The 22,080-nt window shown below is 38.6% G+C and overlaps 1 protein-coding gene across 1 annotated transcript in view; it reads right to left on the bottom strand.

Annotated features, from left to right (window-relative positions):
• Positions 1-22,080, bottom strand: part of Itgbl1 (integrin subunit beta like 1) — a gene marked incomplete at its 5' end in the record, with an annotated part of 218,722 nt that overhangs the window by 75,998 nt on the left and 120,644 nt on the right. The window contains one exon of the mRNA XM_010604622.2: positions 17,005-17,151. Coding sequence (XP_010602924.2) covers positions 17,005-17,151 — 147 coding nt within the window. The remainder of the gene's footprint in view (positions 1-17,004; positions 17,152-22,080) is intronic.

Raw genomic sequence — 22,080 nt, 5'->3', positions numbered from 1 at the left:
AAACCTTAACTCAGTTGATTATGAGAACAGTTTTTCTCCAGTCCAACTTCCATTCCACCTGTTCCCTTTCCCATCCAGTGGCACTGGAATGGCTCTAGTTATTTGGAACCAAAGAGAAGTTGAGTGTAGGTTACACTGACTTTGAGATTAGTGGCATTTAGTCATTTTCATGGCTTTCCAGAGCCTAAGAATGGCCCTAGCAATATCCCCATAGCCCTTTGTGGTCATTACAGTGTAAAACTAGAGATCAATTAATAAAATCGTATGCATCCTATAATTCCACCACACATTTGGGAAGCTAAAAAGTAAGTACTGAACTATGCAGAGTCAATGACAAAAGATGTGCCAAATTAAAATTACATCACATTCTGGATCTTGTGATGTTTATGTCATTTGCCTGCTTTAAAAATGTAAAACATGCCGATTGCCCTTTCATCCTAAATCAGTATTTACCTTAAAATTAACTTTGCATTTATAGTTTTGAATTACTTTTATTAACAGTACTCCCCAATGCAAGATGTAGCAACCTGTAAATCTGCTTATCTACCATAAAGCTGGGCACCCAGATGTGTGCGATATAAAATTACATCACTGAGACAGGGACAAAAATTCAGACAATAATCTTGACGCCTTATAATTAAGCTCATGGGCCATTTAAATGGAATAATAGAATAAATGACAGAATGGTGATCATATTATGTTAAAGAACTTCACTGAAACCATTAAAAACAAAGTATCAGTAAGGAAGGCAGGGGAATGGGGAAAAATAACCAAGATAGATCATGTAAAGGTGCAAGATCTCAATGAAGAATGTAACTGCATTGTTTGCCTTAAATGTACCAATAAACAATGAAAAAATAAAATAAAAATGATAGGTAATAAAAGACCTCTAAAGGCTAGGCATTTATGGACATTATAAACTTTATCAGGCAATCATAAAACAAAGCAAAAGCATATTTATTACCAGCTCTTAAGCACATGACTCAGCCCTCCAAATCTCTATCCCTCCAAAAATGATAGCATTTTCAAAGCTTTTGCAAGTTTGTTAACTTTCAGAGTATGAAATAATTAAGATATTATTACATTTTAAAAAAAATTATATGCTATCAAAAACTGAAATAATAAAATCTGTAAGACAGGATAGAAAAATGTAGACTAGAAGGGACTCTGATGTCAAGATTAGTAATGACCCTCTTAACATAAAATCAATGCAAGAAACACTAGGAAAAAACTGATTATGTATCAATATATAATCCTAACAGTTGACTATATAAAAATAAAAAAGCTTCACAAACATGTCATAAAATCAAAATAAAATTAAGAAAATTCAAAATATATGAAACATTGGTCAATAGCCATAATATATAAAGAAATATTAAAAAATTAAAAAGTAAAAATACATTGATTACAGTTATTTAAAGTAGGTGCATATAGATACTTCAAAAAGGATACAGAGACCAGTTAACATGATACATGCCTAAGAGTTACCAAAAATAAAAGAAATACAAATGAAATTAAATGGTATTTTAACAAGTAAATCGGTATTTTTTTTCTCCACAGTATGTACTGAAATGTTATTCTCATGCTGTAGTGCAAATTAGTGCATAGTTTCTGGAAGGAAACTTGGCAAATGTTTTCAAAAGACACCACAGAACTATATGTATGCTTTGATCAAGTACGTGCTCCAACATATTTCTTTTAAGGAAACAATGAGAAATGTACATAAGTATTTGTAAGAATGTTTTTCTTAATAGTTTTAAAGTTATAAATATTAAAATACTATAAATGTCTATATAATTTCATGATTACTGATGAATTTCAGAATAAATTGTTGATGAATAACAGATTACAAAAATACATACAACAATACAACACAGGATGAATTATTAGATCTCAGTAAGTGCCAAGAATAACATGCAAAGGTTGTGTTCAAAAATTAGTTTCCATTATTTTAAAATAATGTAAGGGGAAAATCAAGAAGGAAACTATTTGTCAGCTAATCTCCCCATGTGAACACCCATAATAGAGATGCTAGCCGTTAGAAAAAAAGTTTTTCACTGTAAAACATCATTTAAAAATAGCTAAGAATGCATAATTCACTAAGAAACAGATTCTAGTGTATATATTATAGTGATTGTGTCAAACACTAATTCGAAAGATCACTGTACTAGTTTCTTATTGAGGCTATAACATCTTGCTATGGTCATGGTGACTAAAAATAACATATACTTATTATCTCACAGTTCTTTAGATCAGAAGTCTAAGTTGGACTCCATAAGGTAACATCAGGACTGTGACCCTTCTGAGGCTCTAGGGGCCAAGCTCTTTGTTATTCCACCCTTCTAGACTTCGTGGCCTTCCTTTGTTCTGGGCTACGTACCCCATCTGCAAAGCAGCACCAGATGGAGACTTTCTCCTTTTAAGTCAGATTCTGACTTTTCCGTTCCTTTTGCCATGGGTAAGCGTCCTTGTAATTATACTGGGCACATCGAATAGCCCTGTGTAAATTACCAATATTACTCTTTGAAATGTAATCTAATACATACACAGTTTCTAGGAATTAAGACATGATGTTTTCTCACAGCCACCATTCTGCCTACCATGATCATTCATGAGTTCTTTTGCCCTGTGCTGTTGTTCTTTGGCTATAAACCCAAACAGAAAGTATTGTATGTCATTTTTCACATACCTAGAAGGCTTTATATATAATCAAAGATCAATACCAACTTATGCAGTTTTTGTCTGCTCAGGTGGGCCTTTTGAAGTCTTACACCCATTATCCCTCTGTCTGGGCATTTACTTGTTCAAATTCAATCATTTAGCCCAAGATAGGTCAATCCGAATCTTCCCCGAAAGTTTTTTTTTTTCCTTCTTCTGAAAATACTCTTATGTTTCTTGGTCAGGCCATTGAAAATACAACTTTAAAGCATGCTACATTCCAAGTTCCCCTGCAGAAGCATCCATTAAAAGTGAATTGTTGCCAGAAACATTGATGTGCGCACCAGGCACTGCACAGTGCATTTATATGCAGGACCTGTACATATATGTGTTTATATGAGTGTGTGAGTGCATGATAGAATAACAGAGAGAGATGTGAAGCTGCTAAAATCTCTTCACTATTCTCCATCAAAGTCATTTTTACCACTTTCCTCCTTGATTTGTAGGTATACAAGTCATTTGCATGTCACTGGTTGTTTGAACTGAGATCATGACATTTCCATCTGTTATGGTTTGTACCTAGATAACCCCCAAAGCCTTGGATGGTCATAGGGGGGACTTTTCAGAGGTGGCTGGATCTGGCGTGTGTGATGCTGGAATCAAGGCTGTGTGATTACAGAATTAGTCCACCGATTGGTTTGGCATAATTCTGAGTGTGAATGCTACCTGCTCTTAGGGTGGGTGGCACAGACCGAATATAAAGGGACAGAAAGAAGCTGCTATTGCCGCTTATTCTTTGTGGCTTGTCCTTTGCTGCTTGCTGCCTTCTGCCTGCCCTGCTTTGCCATGAGCTATTTCTCCTCTCTGATGCCCCTCCCTCTGCCATGCAGCCCTGCCTTGGAGCCAGCTGACTATGAACTGATACCCCATAAATTGTGAATTAAATAAACCTTTCCTACTTTAATTTTGAGTGTCGAGTATTTTTCTTGGCACCAAAGTAACTAAGATACCATGCAAAAAACTGTTAACTAAAATAGTTTCTATGTAATTTTGTTATGTTCTCAGAATTGTAATCAATAACAAAGGAATTAAATGACATAATGAAGAAAACAAGACTCTCTGAGGTCATAGGAGCCAAAGAACTACTCTTGAAATATTCCAAAACTGGGCTTGCTGTTATATGTAACCTCATACTAGTGAAGTCTCAGCTTTTGATTATCAAGAATCTTAGATCCATAACAAACAACAGTGTTGGCCTCTTGAACCCTTTGTAGATCCATTGCCTACCTACATTGAACAAATAATAGCACATATTCTCACTGAACGCCATTTCCTTGGTTTATACCATCGAAACAAATCCTTCACTTTAGCCAGAAGCTCTAAGCAGGTACAGAAAGGTAGAATAACAGTCCCAAAATTATTTCACCAAGGTAGATATTAGGGAGATTCTCATCATCTTATGCAGCCGAGGCAATTAACTGCACTGACTGCATGGGTAAATGCATAGATGTATGAGGGACAAATAGTACAAGCCCAGGAGGCAGGTCCTGGGTCAGCCCCAATAACAAAGAGTTACCCTTGATTTGTGACTCCTCCCTGATTCCCCAGGCAGAAGTCATTCCCGCTCTTCCTCCTCCTCCTGTTCCTCCTGCTCCTCCCTAGAAGCCCGAGAGTCTTTTCTCCAACAGATTATGGGTTCCACTGCACTATAATCATTATGTGTGTGCATATGTGTACATATCTATGTATATGTGTGTGTTACTTCTCTTTTATTTTGTTCTTAATCAACTTTGATGCTTATTTAATCTATTTGAGCTGCTATTAAAAATATCATATATACACTGGGCTGAGTAGTTTATAAACAATAACAACAATAATTTATTTCTCAGTTTTGGAGACTGGGAAATCTTATATTAAGGCCCTGGCAGAAGGGAGTCTGTCTCCTTACTTGTAAGGGGTACTTTCCTTTGGTACCTTTACATGGTAGATGGATCAAGTTGGCTCTCTGGATCCTCTTTTACAACAGAACTCATCTCATTTTGGAGGACTCTGCTTCATGACTTCATCACCCCCAAAGCTGCTGATGTCTTTCTACCATCACCTTGGGAACTAAGTTTCAAGGTATGAATAGTTCAGACCACAGTGGCACAATTCACTCAACAGAGAAACTAGCACAGAGTAGACGAGAAACTCATTCCTTGTACCAATGCCTGGGGTGGAATTAGGCCAGATTTCCAGTAAGGGGATGCAATGAGTTGCTAGACAGCATTGCCCCGAAAAGTTCACAGCCACCTAGAACCTCAGTAAGTCATCTTATTGGGAAAAAGCATCTCTGAAGATGTAATTAGTTAAGGCCTGGGAGATAACTCATCCCAAATTTAAGGGACCCTAAATCCAGTGTCTTCATTAGAGGAAAGAGAGGAAGATTTGAACAAAGAAAAAGGAAGGGAGGTCAGAGATAGAAATTAGAACACTGGGAGCCACCAGAAGTTGGAAAAGCAAGAAAGGGTCCTCCACCAGATCCTGAGAAGGGAACGTGGCCCTTTTGACAACTTGATCTCAGATTCATGATCACCATTAATGAGAGAACTGCTCTGTTTTTTAGCTGCCAAACTTACTGTTAGGTCACTTGCTTTGGCAGCCTGAGGAAATCTATCTGGGGGTGCGGCAGTCAGCAGCTAATGGGTAAGGAGCACTTTGGATTTCAGGCTCTGCCAAAGGATCTGGAGCAGGGAAAGTGTTTTCAGGAGAGCATCTGGGGATGAGCATGGCTTCCGCTAGGATATTTCGCAGCATCTGTCTGAGAAGCCTTCAGTGTGTAGTGAGTGACTCCACCGCCAAGCCCATAACCCAACACCTCCCTAGAGTCTGTACATCACTTCTCAGTAGTGACCTGTCTCACGGTCTCTAAAAGCCTACTCAACATCATGGTTATAAAGCAGACAAATGCTAAACTGACCAACCAATCTAACACAAACTCCTGGCAGTGAAAAGATCCTAAGGAAATCATTCAAATTCCTTGGTCAATTCTTCAACTAAATCATAGAAAATATGCTTGAACTGAGCTTACTGAGAGGCATCCACAAAATCTTACTTTCATTAACAAGGAAAATAATAATCCTGGGGAATGCGACTCCTGAAAATACATGTATAGATACAAGACAACACAGCTGCCAGCTAATGGGTGCTATTCTGGTAACAGAACCAGGCAGCATTTTACTATTTAAAGTTATCATGGTTAATCCGGAGATGGAATGGTTAAATACATTCCTCCATATTATTTTTCAGTCCTAAAATTACCTTTGGTGAAAATTCAAACTATATCTGGGACGGCCCCTCTTCTGGCCTCTTTATAATCTGTTCAGCCCAATTCTCCTCCACGTTGAACAGAAAATCATTGTTGTTCATGTTGCCCATGTTTGAATGAGTCTAAGACTGTGCATGGTTGAAAGGCTGCCCTGCCCGACTCCAGGTGTCCTTCCCCTGAGTCTCTTCTTTCCTATTTAACAGAGCATCAGAAAAAGGGGTCATGTTGCAGGAAGCCTTGTGTGACTCTGAGCACTCCCCAAAGCCCTGTTTGCTCAGTGGGAAGTAGGGCAAACACCACAGTGTCAAACCCTCTGTGTTGGACTGCACCCACTTCACAGCTCTGCAGAACAGTGATTCTTAGTAGGACCTCACAGCGAAAGTACCAGGGAGTTTTTAAGACCCCTGACACACAGGCCACACAGCACACCAATTAAATCAGGAGAGAACCTGGCTTAGGTAGTGTAAAAAATACTGCTGCAAGTTGAAGCATCCTTATCACCTCTATGAATTCTTTCAAGGAAACACGTTTTTATTTTCTGTCTTTCACCTCACTTAGATCTCTTCTAGGACAACATTATCCATCGGTCTGAAATTGTACAAACTTATTCTCCATTTCCTCTGACCATCTTCCCTCAGTTCTCATTGGCCCCTTTTAATAGTCCAATCTGAACAAGTATGATCTCAAAAGTTTGCTGACTGCCTTGCCTGGAGCACCCTACAGATGCAGCTGGACATTCGCTGTCCACTGTCCAATTTCCTTCAGTTACTTTCTTTCTGGTTTGATTTCTCTTCACAAACTCACTAGAAGCTCTGTGACATTGGTTGCCTCCTTTTCTATCCTACCCTCAGCACCTAGAATGGATCTGGACACATAATAGGATACCAATAGTTATATGATGACTGAATGAATATTGGTCTTGTTTTCTTGTTATATCCTTCATTTAAACCTTTCTAATCCTTCACAATTGTATGTTAAAGTTAATGAAGAAATTTCATACATCTTATCTTTTCAATGACTATATATTTTAGTGTATACGTATAATGCACAACACATTCATTTTGGGAAACTGGTATATAACTGTAACTACCTTGATTATTTTCAATCCCCATGGTAATTTTCCATCACAACAACATCTTAGAGGAAACAGCAGTTACTATAACGCCATTTTTTACAGATAACAAAACTGAAGGCCCCAAAAGTTAAAAATGCACAGGAGCAAAACTCTCCAGGGCCACACAAACAGTAATTCACGGGAGAACTTGTGCTTCTTGAGGTGTCGTGAGGCCTGTGGCCTTCGCCCCGTCATTCCTGTCCCCTCAGTGGCAGGCCCTCATCATTGGAAAGCGGTTCACTGGCTAAGGCACAGAACCGGAGAGGAGGCACCACAATGACGTGTGCCAGGGTCTCTCGGATCCAAACAAGAACCCAATGGCTGGCCACAGAGCATCCTGCAGAGAGGTGAGGAGTGGGAGCAACACCGTGAGGCGGGCAGGGTGCCGTGGCGCAGACCTCTAACATCCCCAGTCTCCTTCATTCAGGGGTATAACCCAAAGCCTGCAGGCTCTGGACTTATGGAATAGAATTATCCAGAAGATTGTGTCCAGACTCAAGCATTTTGCTACTTCCTCTTTTATAATTACAATAAACTACACTCAAGAGAATAAGCTCAACACTTCTCTCTCATCACTGCAACCATAATTCAACAGTACCATTAAGCACACCAGCCTTCCAGCGATCCGATGAGACAGAATGAGAGGCCTTTCCGGGAGCCATAGCTTCTGTTTTCTTGCTTTTTACATTCTTTTTAAGGCCCTTCAGTGAACTGTTCTGTGGTTCAGGGCCTTGAGAAAAAAACCTGGCAAAGCAGTTAACATCCTTGTAAAGAATTTCATACATGACCTCAAAATATTTGCTGTTTCATCCATGGGACTAACCAAGCCTTAAACGGCTCACCACTGTACCCTGCCAGACCATTTGGTACTATTTATCGGCATCCACATGGCACAGATACTTGGAAAGCAAAATCACTTAGAAACTTAAATAAGAAGCCAAAGAATTCTGACTTTCCTTCTTTATCCAAATAAAGGCATCACATGAGTGCTAAATAGTTGTGGGGAACCAAAATCACATCTATTTTAATCATTTTAGTTCAAATGAAAGGATGCCACGGCTGCAGACTATGTTACTCTGTCCCCAAAGAAGACACTGGGTAGGAAACAGAGATGGAAAAAACAGTGGGTAAGTCACCTAGACTCCCGAGAACCAGCCAGTTCCACTCAAAAGATCTACTTAGCTAGGAAAACCAACCGCACGCCAGCTTTGAAAGTGAGTCAGAAATGACAGGTGTGGAGCCCAGAAGAGCAAATGTTCAGGCTGGAGGTCCAAACGAGTCAACCCCACAGAGCCAGGTTCACTCCTGTGGAGAATTAAAAGGGCAGAAAAAAGGAGGTTTATGAAGCTAAGTGCAAAGCCACCGAGAAGAGTGTGACTCCCATGTTAGCCTATGACTTGCTGGAATCCACACCAGGACAGTGACAGGACTGAGACAAAGCAAGTGTCTGCTCATCTACACCACTGTCCCACTTCCTCTCCCAGCTGTTGTGGAGGCATGCACAGGCCTAGTACCTAGGGAACAAGTCCCTCCAAGCAGCGATCTGGTTACTAGACACAGCTGCCATTTTAACGTTTTGTAAGCAGAATAAGAGCATATAACTTTGGATGGGTGCTGTTTTCCACATCCTGTCAATAAATAGGCAACCTGGTTTGAGGTTCAGGAAGGATTTGAGGTTCAAGAAAGGTTCATGAGGGATCTGAAGTACCTGCCTCATGGAAACATTTGTAACTTTACTTACATTAAAGTTGGTGTTTTAGCAGTTACTCTATGGATGGGCTCTAAGCAAGGTTAGCCTAGCAATGCTATAGCATTATTTTAGTGTAATCACAATCCATACTTGTTATTCTACTCTGATATGGTTCTGAGTTGTTTGTTTGTTTGTTTTTGGTGCCAGGGATAGAACTGAGGAACTTGCGCTTGAGAGGCAGGCGTGGTGCCACTGAGCTAAATCCCCAGCCCCTTCTCTTCTAATATTGTTCCATTGGCTTAAACTTACTGAATTTCTGCACTGCCTGCATCTATTTTATCTTTGAGGATCAGATACCAGTAGGCCAGAAGTCCCTCTTCAGGGAGGCAGCAGAAACTGGTTTCTCTAAGACGGCTGCCAGAGAGGCTGCAGACAGCCCCTACGCGATGCCTCTCCCAGCACCATGACAGGCGGCAGTTGCCATGATGCTGACCAGCAGAAATTAAAAAGGAGCACGGAGAGGTGGCACCCACATTTCCAGAAAAATCCCCTCCTATTCTTGGAAAAGACATTACTAACCCCTACCTCCAACCTTTCCCCTTCTCCATTTCCTTTGCCCTAAGTCTATAACTTCCCAACTCCCAGCCAGAGAAGAAGTTGACTTGCAAGATATTGATCTCCCACTTCCATTCTTGGCCAAACAGAGAAGTTTCCTTTGCTGCTTAATTGCTCTTTGGTCTCATTATTGGTTTCACCATTCTGCGAGGGGAAAGGGAAGCGGGCTGTGGTCAAAACTGGTAAATGGACAAGCCCAGTTGAGAGTCACTTTCTCAGTCTCAAAGGAGGCAGAGAGGCAATGATGGGTAGGGGAAATCAACTTGCTCCAAATCTATCCCCTGTCAGTTTCCTGTTATTTATCTATCACCAAAAATGAGTGTGCTTCCTGTTCTCTGCCCAGGTTAATCCCACCCCCCCTTTTCTATTTGGTAATGGGGATTGAATCCAGCGCCTTTGCCCTGAGCTACACAGCCAGCCATTTTATTGGTGCTGTCCTTCTGTTTCATTTCAAGTCAGGTTCTGCCTGTGTCACTCAGTGGTCCAGCCTGGGCGTAAGCTTCTTGAACGTCAGGAAGCCTGGCTCAAATGGGTCCCTTCTAAACTCAGCATTTCTATTTCATTTCCTCTGTCTAGAATGCCCTGCTCTAAATCATTACCTGGTACTATCCACCACTGCAAACACTGCTCATTTCTAGAGGCCATATTTATACCCAAATAGGGCAAATAACCCTTTCCTCCTGGGACTCGCAAAATACTCATCGTTTCTCTCAATAATTTGTCACAAATGCTCAGCACAGAGGCCAGCACCATACTGTCCCACAAGGCTCCGGTCTTCATTTACACCATCATGGGAAATTATTTCTAGAGACCCACAAAACACCCTCCTCTGTGGGGATTTGAATGTTTTAATTGAAAGAAATATATAACTGTAGCAACCAAATTGTCATAGTTGTCACACATTTCATTTTATGCTTGCTTAAAGAAACTACAATCAAATTCTTGGCCAGTTTCCTATTGTCCTTTTAAATGGATTTTGACTCCATTTGTTGCACCCTTTAGTAAGAACTTTTCTCAGCCAAAGAATTTCACTAGTTTCCAATTTTCCACATAAACATGATGTAAAATGCAATAAAAATTCTCCATTTATTTGAATCAATTTCTATCTTGGACACAAAATATTCTGTTGCTTTAGATAAAACATTTAAACAAGATTGTCAACTGTAACACATACAAAATATGCATCTTACTTGGTACTACAACAATCAATTAGAGGAACCTCAGGTAACTAAAAATATTGTGTGTGCTATTTTCCCCATTGAATTATACCACCTTTACAACATGATATAAGATCATTAAATTCACCTTTTGAATTTCTTTTTTTTGTCCCTTCTCTGTTGAATATAAAATAGTGAGAGGAAAGGCAAGATGAAACCAAAGAGAAAATAGGGAACATAAATAGTTATTGAGTAGAAAGACAAGTTCCTGGATAATTAATAGCCTGAGACTTTCTCTTCTGTTTAGTGTGGCTCCTCTCTGCTCTCTTTAACAACTGCATTTAATGTGTGCAAGGTATTCCCTTATTTTAGCAATGGATGTTTCGTTATACAACTGAGACAGTCAAAGCTGGACTTAAGAACTCACGTTCACCTCCACCTCTGGACAACTGAATCTTTGGAAACCTTGGTGAGGGTACACAAAGCTCCAAAGACCAACTGCATCAGGAAGACACAGAGGGTGTTTTTCTGGGTACCACAAAGCAAATCATCAACAGGCCCTGCTCTCCTAGACACCATAATATTATTATGGTCCCTGTATGATAATGGAGCATAGCAAAGCCAAAATAGTGCTATTGTAAATTCAAAATGTGCTCAAAGATAAGTGGAAGAATCCATCAGGTCCTTACACTTTCTTATCACTTAATGTCTATCACACGACAAACTTCGGACTTCAGTTTCTGATACAATCTTTTCCCATTTGCTGCCCATGAAAAGCGCACCGTTCTTCCTGGATAAGGCAGAGTAATGGAATTCGCGCGGTGGAGCCGTCCACCATCTGGACACGAAATGCCATCCGGCAGTGTGTGACAACCCCCGGGTCTGCAAGTGCCGTGGCTCCATCACCAGGGCACTGGCACAGAGTCAAGCTGACCCCTACGTGGTTTTCCGAAGTGCTGCTGGCGGGAGCGCCCTGGGGCTCCTTTGTCACTTGACCACTCTGTGTTTTTCCTGCTGCAGCTAACTTACAGTAAAGCAGCTAATTAGGCCACAGAGGATTTTAAAAATGTAATCAAAATCACTACATGTGGTACGGTGCTTAATTGAAAATGTTTGGAGGGCTTCCAATATTATAACTTTCTCTTCTTTGCACATAAATAACATCTCTGCCATCATGAATAAGAAAAGTAATGATTCAATGCTCCAAAGCTACAGAGAGCAAAAACAAGAACACAAAGGTTAAAAACCAAAGTATGCATCATGGAAGCTACTGTGGTAAACAAAACAAGAAAATCTGAAGACAGAGATGTGGTTTGCCAATAAAAGGGAGAGATAAATGTTGACTTTAATTGAAAAATCTACAGGTGGTAGGAACCTGGCATGCTATTATTCTCGGGAACAATGTTTCTAGGTAAGGAAATTGAAAAAAAAATGCTTATTCATTAATTAAGGAACGATAATTGATAAAAATGAGGTGGTTTCAATTTTCTCCAAGCTGCAGTATTCAACACCTAGGCTCAACTCATCATCTCCCTCCCTGTTCCACCTTCCCATGTGGAAGTGCTGGCTCTCTTTGAAGGAACTAAAACATGCGCAATATTTTTAAGAACAACTGTGATTAAAAAAATAAACAAAGAGCACAGAGGACAAGCAAAATGTACCGGGGAGTGTAGTACCAAGCAGAGAGATGACTCAGACACATGGACAAATGATCTAAGAAGGCAAAGATGGCAAACACAGCTTTGTGAATAATAAAGCCTGGAGATAAATCACTTATTCTGCTTGTTATAGAAGTCAATAAATTATAGAAGTTGATAAATGGACAAAAATTTGTAGCACTAAGCAGAATCCAAAGAGTAGAGCTGATGATGTAAACCATCACTACTGCTTTGCAAGGAGAATTTTTTTGGTGTTCCTGGTACAGCGGGTTTATTTATTGGTCCAGCTTTTCTAGAACAGTGATTGGAAAAGGACTTTTTAAGGACTAAGGATTAAATCCAGATCCCCCATCACTGACCTTTGTCTCCAACTTCTTTTTCATTTTGAGACAGGCACTCGGTGAGTTACTTGGACTGGCCTTGAAATTATCACCTTCCTGCCTCTGCCTCCCAAGTCACTGGGATCGAAGTGGTTGGATTTGCACAATTTTTCAAAAGGATTTAAGCTATTTTTGTTCATTTAGATCTATGCTTTTCCACATCTAAGATGTTAAGAATTTTGTAATACATTCTGCTACAAGAATGTAAACTACGGTTCTGAATAAGACACAACATAAATTCTAAGATAAGAAGATTATTTTTGCTACAACCATATGATGGTTTTTATTATGTAGCCAGGTAACAATGTGCTACACAACCGCTACAATATCTTTGCATAATTATATTTTAAAAGGAAAATTTATTTATTATATATCATTACTAAATTAGCATAAAAAACAAGTAAATTATTTAAAATAAAAGCAGAGGAGTCAGAAAGCCTGCAATAAAAGTTTGTACTAAAACTCATACCTTTGGAATTTAATATGTAAGACACAAACTGTTCAAATTTCCACTTCATTTTTCTGTAAAAAGAATAGTAATTATACTTCATCCTACTTACTATACTTTTAGGAAATTAAAAAGAAAATGCATGCCATGTTCTTTACATTTTATCTGTTGAATACAACCACATAACTGCTAGTTAAAGAGTAGCATAAATATCTCATTTGTAAAATATATACACGCTTGTATTTATTTTGATTTACAGATGGACACCGATAACATTATACATGTAGCTGTAAAGCAGGAGTGTTTGCACACTTATCTCTTTACATACAACTTGTACTGTGTTCATTTGTTCATTTGCTTGAGCTGAACTATGTTCCCTAAATTTCAAATGTACAAGAGAGTATTAGTAAAATGATCTGCTATAATGACAACCAGCACTCCCAGAACTCTTTTAATACATAAAATAAGTTTCATTCTTCCTCATGTTACAGATCCTCAGAGGGTCACCAGAGGTTCTGCTAATGTCCTTGCTCCAAGGTCCAGGCTAAAGCGCACATAGCTTCTGCCAGCACAGCAAATCCTAGCCCCAGGATGGAGGGACTCCCTATGCCTCCGCAGCTTCTGCTCAAGAGTAAAAATAACTCTGTTGCTCGGATTCTTGATCAAAGCCAAACTCATGCATAGAAGAACCTCAGACATAAGAAAAATGTATTTGAAAGCCAAGAAGCATGCAAGACCTCCTGAACCATCATTAGTAACCATCATTAGTTTCTCACCAGAACATTAACATGTGTTGAATATTAACATGTCCCCTAATCTGATTCCCAGAAGCAAAAATTAGGATGAATAATTTTACACTGACGTTGAGTACAAAAGATAAAAAACAATTACATAAAATGATATCTATAAATGATAAGGAATAGAAACCAAGAAGTCACAGGATTAATGCAGAATTTAAGTGATCATGTAAATTATTTTCTACTTGCAAGACATAACAATCCTGCTAGCCTCAGGAGAAGCAAATCATCGAATTTAATTTCCAGTGGGAATAAACACCTTCACCTGGCCCTAAGGAGCATGAGAACATTGTACCAGGAGATTTATTTGTTTATTTATTTTTGGCCCCAGCTGGTAAGCTGATGAGGCTCTCAGGCGTGAGAACTGATGGGCCTTGTAATTGCTTTCTTCACTCATGTAACCACAGTTGCTGTGCTCATTCCAAAACTGCAAAAGTAATCTTTGAAAGTTTTCATATTAGGTATTTCCTTCAAAACCTCCAAAGCCGATGGCTCAGAGGATGTATCTCTACCCGATAGCCCAGGCCTCTGGCCACTCGTCCAAGCACTGGAACGGTGATTGTAAATCCTTTGTGAGCCCTGGGAGAACACTCCACTCGTCAGTACCTCCATTTCTCTGGAAGGGAACTAGAGGACCTGAGTATTTCTTTGTAAAGCACTTCTAGAGAATTCAGTACACAGAAGATTTTTTTTAAATCACAGGTCTATACAAGTATTCAATTTCCTTTTAGTAAAATACATTTTCAACATACTCTGTTGCTTTAAAATGATAGCTGCATAGTGAGTTGAGAAGGACAGGAAACCAGTGTTCGAAGAATTAGTTAAATCAGTTTGTGTAAGATTGATATATGTAAGTCTGCAAGCGGTTTCTTTCACTTTTTCTATATATTAACAATTTAGAGAAGAATGAAAAAATACGGTATAGCTACAGATCTAAAGTAATTTTCTGTGTTTGAGAGATATTTCATATGCGTTCCCCATTTTTCCATTATATAACTTGTCATATTTTTCCTCAAAACATATAAGCATTTGTAAATATTCTTCAGGATTTTTTTGCTTTTAAATTATAAGCACATATACTTACTTGCTTCTCTTTTACTAACTTCAATTAGCGACATATCTACTTGAAACCTAATAATTTTATGGAACATGAGTCCCTTAAATTAATGTTTTAAGATATCAGACTTCCATGTGTTTTATCACTTTAAGATAACAGCAAAAAAATCACAGTACCTTTACTTTTCTAGAGCAAATACATCAGGAAAAAGCTTATTCTATTCTGAGATAAAGTTATCGTTATGTTCGTTCCCTCCCCAGGTTTTCAATTTAGAACAGAACTGTCCCTTAAAGTATCAGAATAAATTTCTGAAAAGATAAACGAACAAAAATAGATTGATTAGCTTTTCCACGTACAATCTTTTTCACGAGGTTGGGCACAATGGATAAAGCTTTTTGTAAATGTGAAATAGTAATGTCAAAAAAATTTTTTTGCTGCCCATTAAAGGACAGGTAGATAGCAGTAGTATGAGGCATACTAATTTCAAATATTTTAATACTGCAAACATAGTATTACTCAGCGCCATTTTTAAACATGGAAATGGAACAATGGTTCCTATCTGGGTAACTGGTGAAAGACGTGAGTAAACAAGTACTTCTGAAAGTAAAAAAAAAAATCAATCCTTCTCCCATGCCCTTCTGTCCTCTACACAGTCACTAGAAAAAATACCTATGCTGCTACAAATCTGAGAGATTTGAGGAGTATTCTATTTAAAGAAAGCTACAAATAATCAGCGAGGGAGACAATACTGGGCAATGACAAAGACATGGTAAAATTTGAATAATTATACATTTCTGGAAGGAACATAAATGTAAGCACTCCAAGACAAGCTTGAAATAGTCAAATCTTTAAACTTGGAATTAATGTATGACTTAGACATTACACTTGTAGGAAACTGACTGTATTAAAACACATGTCCCACTTTCATGTGACTGTTCATTGTGCCAATATTCACAATGACCCAAAAATAGAAACCAACCATCTATCAGCTGATGAATGGGCAAACAGCTGCGGCTGTGGAATATCACTCAGTCATGAAAAGTAACGGGAGACTGACGTATGTAAGTCACCACATTGATAAGCCTTAAAAACTTCATACCCAGTGAAAATACCCAGAACAAAAAGACTACAGATTTTATGATTCCGTTTATATGAAATATCCAGAATAGATAAGCATGCAGAAAGAATATAGCTTAGTGATTTCTAGGCTTTGAGAACAAGAAAAAAGGGGGTGACTGCTATGGAATATGGGGATTCTTCTAGGGCTGACGAAAAATTCTAGAATAAATGCATGATTCTTAAAATATGTTTGAAACACTGAGCTGTATACTTTAGAAAGCTAGCTCTTATGTGAACTATATCGTAAATAAAATGTACATTTAAAAAAAGAAAACATAAAGAAAATTAAATTCCTGATCTAACACACAAGTAAAGAAAGCGCATCTCCTTTTTTTCTTTCTTGAACAAAATTTGTAATAACCACAATCACATTTCTTCCGAATGCACATTTTATGTTAACGTTGCTATTCTCATATGAGAAATGGATTTCTACTCCTTATTTTGATAAATCAAAAAGAATGGAAGCTTTGCCCCTTAGGGCGAGTGTTTCCTCTTCTGGGGAAAAGTGCCCCGGTGTGACACTCAGCACACACCCAAGGCTGCATGCCTTCTGGAACAACAGCTACTTACAGGATGCTTTAAAAAATGGCAACAATCTGCTCCAAATAACGATCTTGGGTTTCATAAATGCCAGTGGACAATTAGATGTTTTCATCCACGCAGGATTAAGCAAACATCCAGTCTGTGCTTTTTTTTTTCAAAAAAGTATGATATGGAACTGAATGGAACCGAACTGAAATTGAACAGACCTCAAAGCTAGAGAAGCTAGAGTAGACTGACAGAGCAATTGTATGAGAGAGAGAGAGAGAGAGAGAGAGAGAGAGAGAGAGAGAGAGAGAGAGAATCTTTCTATGTACATTTTAGCTATTTACCCATTTCAAAAGACTGATCTACCCTCACTGAGAGATTGCAAGGCTCTTTGAAATAAGACACGTGCGGACTACTAACAGCACTTAAATCACAAGGTCAGAAAGCAGTGAGCAGCCCCAAGAAATCCCACTCACCCCTTCCCGAGCACGGCAGGGTTGCGCTGCCCTGACACTTCTTGACGCTTTCCTCAGGAGACAGCGGGCAGGAAAGCGGGTGTTCACACTTCTTCCCGTACCAGCCTGCTTTGCAGTCGCATCTTCCACAGTTACACTGGCCATGACCTTCACAGTGGGAGGGAAAGAATTGAGGGTGAGTGAAGACAACAGTGCCAGAGCCAGTTTTCAGTTTTTCCTTCTGACTGTGCTGTCAAAAATGTGCCAGGATCTTAATGAGCACAAGAGAAAACATTAAGTCAAAGGTACGTTCTTCTCAAACTGTTAAAATTATATTAATTGTTCCTGGGGAACAGAAAACAAAGGCAGATAAGATAAACAGCTGATTTGAGTTATTAACTCGAATCTGTCAAATTCCAGATAAATGTGATTTTATTGGTCTATTGGGAGCTAACGGGAATTTCATGGATTTGGTGATTAGTTTCGTGTGGAGGAGAGCCATAGGAAATGGTAAACAGTTTATTTTTGAAGCAGGATTTCTGTTATTTCTAATGAATATTTAATGATCTTCATTTATGGGGGTCACAGACAAAAAGCAATGAAATCTTGAATTTGGGGGAAGTTGATCTCCTTTTACTCCATCTTCACAGAGCTATAATTAGCACATAAAATTGTATATAATTGAATCCTGCCCAATATAATGTTTTGAAATACATACACACATTGTGAAATGATTACCACAATAAGTTAATTAACATATCTTTCACTCAGGCAATTATCATTGAGTGTGTTTGAGGAAAAACCCTGAAGATCTACTCTCGCAAATTTCAAATATTCAGTACACTGTTATAATTATAGGCACTGTGCTGCAATTAGGTCTCCAGAACTTGTTCATCATGTAACTGAATCTTTGCAGGCTGTCATCAATGTCTCCCTTTGCCCCAGCCCTGGTCACCACCCTCCTACTTTCTAGGATTTCAACAGCTTCAGATTCTACACAGAGCATGTAAGTGGGATTTTGCAGCCCTCGGCCCCTGTATCTCCCTTCTTTCATGGAACATGACGTCTTCCAGGCTCATGCGTGTTCTGGCAAATGTGAAGACACCCTTCTTGCTGTGGTTGAATCGCACTCCTTTGTGTGCACGCGGCATGCTTTCGTTCTCCATTCATCCACCAACAGACCATGGTTTCCATCTTTTGAATATCATGAAAAATGTTGTAAAGAGTGCAGTTATCTCTTTGAGACAGTGATTTCTCTTCTCTGGATACACGCCCAAATAATGCTAGACCATATGGCCGTTCTATTTTTAATTTTTGGAGCAATGTCCATACTGTTTTCCATAAATAGTTATATCATTTTACATTCACAACAACGAGTGAGCACCCCTCTTGGCCACACCCTTGCCAACGCGTTTAACTTTTTCGTATCATCTATACTTACAGATGTGGATTTCATTGCGGTTTTGATTTGCCTTTCTCAGATGATTTCTGATGGCAGGCACTTCTCATATACCTGTTAAACATTTGTGTATCTGCTCTTTAAAAATATCTGTTCTAGTCTTTTGTTCATTTTTCAAGTAGGTTATCTGATTTTTTTTTTTTTTTGCTATTGAGTTGTTGTAGTACTTCCTTATATAATTTGGATATTAAGCACTTATTGAATATGTAGTTTGTAAATAAGGTCTCCATTCTGTAGGTTATCATTTCATTTTGCTGGTGTTTGCTGTTGCAGGAACGTTTTACTTTAGAGTGGTACTACTTGGTACTTTTGCTTTTGTTGTCTGTGTTTTTGTTGTCATATCAAAAAACAAACAAACAAACAAAAAACAATCATTTTCAAGACTAGTGTCATGGAATCTTTTTCCCGTGTTTTCTGGAGGAGTCCTAGCAGCTTTGGGACATAAGTCTTCAATTCATTTTGAGTAGATTTTTGTGGTAAGATAAGTATCCAATTTCATTTTTTAAAAAACATATTGATATTTAGGTTTCCTGATACCATTTATGGAAGAGATGTTTCCTATTGTGTATTCTTGATTCCTTTGTGGAAGATTAATTGAGTATTTACAGATAGGTTTATTTCTCTTTGGTTCCCATGGTCTATGCCAATAACATATTTTAGTCACTACTGTTTTGCGATGTAATTTGAAGACTTTTAGGATTCCACATAAATTTAAAGATTTTTTTTCTGTGAAAAATGAAAATTTTGTAGGGACCTTCATTGAATCTTTAAAACACTTCAGGGAGCGTGAACACTTTGACAATGTTGGTTTTTCTGATCTAAGAACATGTACTATCTTCCCAATTATTTTTATTTTGAACTTCTTTCATCAGTGTTTTATGATTTTCAATGTATACATCTTCCACTTCCTTGAGTAATATATTCCAAAGTGTTTTAATTTTTGTCACTATTGCAAATAAGATTTTTTTTCTTAGTTTTTTGACAGTTTGTTGAAACACAGTTTGTTATATTCTGGAGTTTACACACTTTATTTTAATTTACCATTTATTAAGCCTACAGAACCTTAACCTAAAACTAGTAACCCACATGGAGTTCATAATACTTAAAAACCAACTTTGCATACATAAAAGATTCCAGAAAAGATATTAAACTTTCAGCTCCCCATGAAATCATTACTGAAAACCTGTACTAATAAAAAACTTTTAAATAGATTATTAGTTTAAAATATAATTATAAGCTATAAAAGATATTAAATTTACACAGTCTGTAAAGACCTGTGATGGGTAGTGGTCACTCTATCAAAAGTCATCCTATATTATTTATGAAATAGTGGCTTCAGTATCCGGTTCTGTTACTGTGGAATGAAGCTGGTCAAAGGCCAACGGCCTCTTTGGTATTCAGCTTCTTCCTTTTCACACAGGAAAATAATACATTGTCTATCCACATTTATTCAGAACCACATTATATATCTTAAGATATTATGTAAAAAATGAGCTACTGTTATTTTTATTCATTTGAGCCCACGCATGTAACCAAGTAGAGGAAAGCATGATAATTGCAACTGAGCTTTTCACAGCTCCTAATAAACATCCAACTATTCATCATTACAGGCCCAGAGCAAAGTAGATTTCTGTAATTGCTGCAAAAATGCAGGAAGAATTATAAAGGAAATGGAATGGCACTTAAAATTGTATCAGGGACAATGGCAACGGGGAAAAACCCATGCAATTTTGTTTTCGGCACCTGATTTAAAGCATATTATGCAATGTGGAAATTGGCCTTCTGGGGAGAGTAGTCCCTTTTGTCAATGATTTCTGAGATGTCTTCTGAGTTTGTAGAAATTGGACAGTTCACACCTGCAGATAATTTTCACCATCTATTAATGTGGTTCTTTATGGGGAAGACTATAAAATCACTGGTTAATGTGGGGTGCCAAATTACGGATCACTGAATGCAAATCTCTCATGAAATATTACATTCATTTCAGGGACTATTTATTGAGCACCTACTCTACAACAACTGATTAGCAGAGCTCATCATTTTGAAGGGAAAAAGTGATTGCCCATAATTGTCTATGACATGGAAAGATGATCATTAAGATCTTCTGATTATAAGATTTTTTTCTTATACTTGTTTGCACTTAGTAACAATTATATGTTGCAGGTTTTGGGGGCCTGTGGTTTTCTCAGATCTATCATGGCTAAGGAAACTGCTGTTCTTCTCCCCAGCACTCAAGTAAGTTAGCACAAACTTTGTAAACAGAGCTCCGTGGAGAGGTCACACATAAGTAACAGAGTTTAAAGCTGAAAGTTTTAATATTTAAAGTACAACCAGTTGTTTTGTTTTATAGAGGCCAGGGGCTTTGAAATTCTTGCAGATAAGAGGTTTCATTTCATGAACAGTGAGATCTGCTGGAAGGAGGCTGGACAAGTACAGAACACGCTGTCGTTTCTAGGAGGGGAGTCCGCACTCTGCAGTAAAGTGGAAACCAGGCCAAAGGAGGAAAATCTTCCTGTCCCAGGTGGTGTGCAAGGACTGTAAAAGTTAGAACACAAACAACTCCCAAATGAGAAGGCGGAGAAGTCCTGAACTACCCTGGAGGATTTCGCCCGCCCTGGGCCCCGCTGAACCTTCAGATAATGCCACCTGCTTACAGGAGGAGTCTTAACCCTGATCAGCAGGTGCTGAGCGAGACCAGTCACCAAGGAGGAGCATTCTCCAGGGCAGGAGGTGCAGGACGTGCTAAAAAGCAATCGTTATTTTCCAGCCAGGGTCCATACACTTATGGACATTAAAAAACAAAACAAAACAAAACAAAAAACAGTGAAACAAAACAAATCCTAACGAAGGTCAGGAGTTGTTAAAATGATATTTTGAGTCAGAATCTGATCTAATTAACAACAAAAGAAATCAGATTCCCTGTGGAGGCCTTAAGACATTTTCTAAAAAATGCAAATGTTGTAGAACTTTTAAGCAGAAGAAATCTTTGTGAATTCTTTGTCTTCAAGCCCGCATTTTCACTTTTGTTTTCCAGCCCTCTCTAACTTGTCTGCCCTGTAAGGACATCTTATTATCTCAGCTTTATCTTTCTATCCCTTTGCTGTTTTTGTGCCTCCTACAGGCACAGAGGGCAGGGAGCCTACAAGCTCCCTCACCACTTCTTCCTGTGCAGTTAATGCAGCATCATTGACCTTCCTGGGGAATTGTACCTCTCCCTTCTCACTTCGTCTCCAGCCATTGTTAACTCTAAGCAAAGTTGTGAGGGTCACATACTTTCGTCACGTGAGTGATGACACCCTGCTTCCTGTGCTTTCTGCCTCTGCCTCGTGCCTCAGTCCTTAGTCTCCCTAATGGAAAACACACCTACAGTTGATGGTCCATGCGGGAATCATGAGTATTGGTCGTAAGTATTGTTAACTTTAGTAACTCCATATGTGTTAAGTTTCTCCAGTTTAGCAGGTGGTGCATTTCCTTTGTGGAATTCCTGAAAGTTGCAGTTTTTTGTCTCTGACCTTCAGATGTGTGGTTGTCCGGGTTACTGCTACCCACGGTGGGTTGTTTTTGTTGAGCCTGTTTGTTCTTTCCTGTGTGAACTTTCATTTGCTATGGTAACCCCATCCCATAATAGTTTGTGGGTT

The sequence above is a fragment of the Fukomys damarensis genome, unplaced genomic scaffold, assembly GCF_012274545.1.
Source record: "Fukomys damarensis isolate Sample0158 unplaced genomic scaffold, DMR_v1.0_HiC HiC_scaffold_6, whole genome shotgun sequence".
Lineage (NCBI taxonomy): Eukaryota > Metazoa > Chordata > Mammalia > Rodentia > Bathyergidae > Fukomys > Fukomys damarensis.
The sequence above is the reverse complement of the archived record's forward strand: the minus strand, read 5'-3'. Positions and strand labels throughout refer to the sequence as shown.